The sequence below is a fragment of the Monoraphidium neglectum genome, assembly GCF_000611645.1.
Source record: "Monoraphidium neglectum strain SAG 48.87 unplaced genomic scaffold scaffold00831, whole genome shotgun sequence".
Lineage (NCBI taxonomy): Eukaryota > Viridiplantae > Chlorophyta > Chlorophyceae > Sphaeropleales > Selenastraceae > Monoraphidium > Monoraphidium neglectum.
The window spans coordinates 14499-15723 of record NW_014012797.1 but is presented as its reverse complement, the minus strand read 5'-3'; the positions used below and the strand labels follow the sequence as shown (position 1 = coordinate 15723).

General features: G+C 71.2%; 1 protein-coding gene across 1 annotated transcript; it reads left to right on the top strand.

Annotated features, from left to right (window-relative positions):
- Window positions 1-18: 18 nt before the first annotated feature.
- Window positions 19-1128, top strand: MNEG_5522 (hypothetical protein; the record flags this gene model as incomplete). The annotated part of the gene is made up of 3 exons (XM_014046003.1): window positions 19-93; window positions 381-768; window positions 1100-1128. 3 exons carry the CDS (start codon window positions 19-21, stop codon window positions 1126-1128), a joined length of 492 nt encoding a protein of 163 aa, XP_013901457.1.
- Window positions 1129-1225: the final 97 nt, after the last annotated feature.

Genomic DNA, 1225 nt, shown 5'->3' with positions numbered 1-1225 from the left:
CTGTCGCGGCGCGGCAGCATGCGGAACCACCACGCGGCCAAGCCTCACCGCCGCTCGGTGGAGACGGGGCCTGGTGCCACGGAGGGCGTTACGGTGGGTTAGCCCCAGCCGAGTGGCGCGGGGGCTGGGCCGCACCCTCTGACCTCACCGGACCCACCTCAGTTCATTTTTAAGCCCATTCACTGGTGCTGCGCCCTCAGGCGCGAGTCGTCTACTGCCCCTGCGACCCTGTTGCCCTGCCGCACACGCACCCCATGTCACCTTCAACCTCGCGCCTGCACGCACGTGCGTACATGCGCAAGTGTACGCAAGCACCCTCCCACCAATACACACATACACACACACACACTCACATGCACATGCGCCCGTGCGCGCGCCAGACCCCTCTGCTGTCTGCGACCTCGGCCCCCCTCGTGACCGGCGAGGACCTGTTCATCGCCAATAGGATCAACGCCCAAGACCAAGCCCTGAGGCAGCAGCTGGCGCTGGGCCCGGACTGCCCCTTCGTGCCGCACAAGCCGGAAGACGGCCGCGGCGCCGCGTCGACGGCCGCCGCCGACGCGGCCGCGGCGGCAGCCGCAGCGGCGGCGGCCGCGCAGGCGGAGGAGGCGCAGGCCGGGCTGCAGGACGCGCCGAGTGTGGGGGACCTGGCGGGGCTGAGCGGCGGCAGCGGCAGCGAGGGCTCGGGGAAGCCGCGCGCCGGCGGCGAGGTGGAGGAGGCGGCCGCGGCCCCGCTGCTGTTGCCGCTGGTGGTGGTGTGCCAAGACAGTGAGTCGCAGGCGAATCACGCGCCCTTGACCAGGAGGCGGGGGCCCGCCCGGGCCTGGCCCCCCGGCGCCCTGCGGAGGGCATGCCGGGGTCGGCGGCGCTACCCGACGCTGCTCGCCCCACCCCGCCCCCTCACCTTCCCAAAATGCCGGTTGTACTGATGCAAACGTCAAGTGGACGTCCTCACCGGCGCTCTTGGACGACCTTCATACACACATTGTGTGACCGGCCGCATCACCTCGGCCTTGATTTCTGTCATGCATGCGATGCATCGCAGTGTATACGTGTTTTCACACTCTGCACCCCCACCACCACCCCGCCAGACGCCAAGGCACCCCCAAGGAACCCCAGCGCCTTTGACTCCTTCAGCCTCGCCCCCCACCCCGCCCCGCGCCCGGGCCCCGGCGGCGCCCCGCCCGGGCTGTCGCACGGGGAGCCGCCGCCCGACACTGGCGGG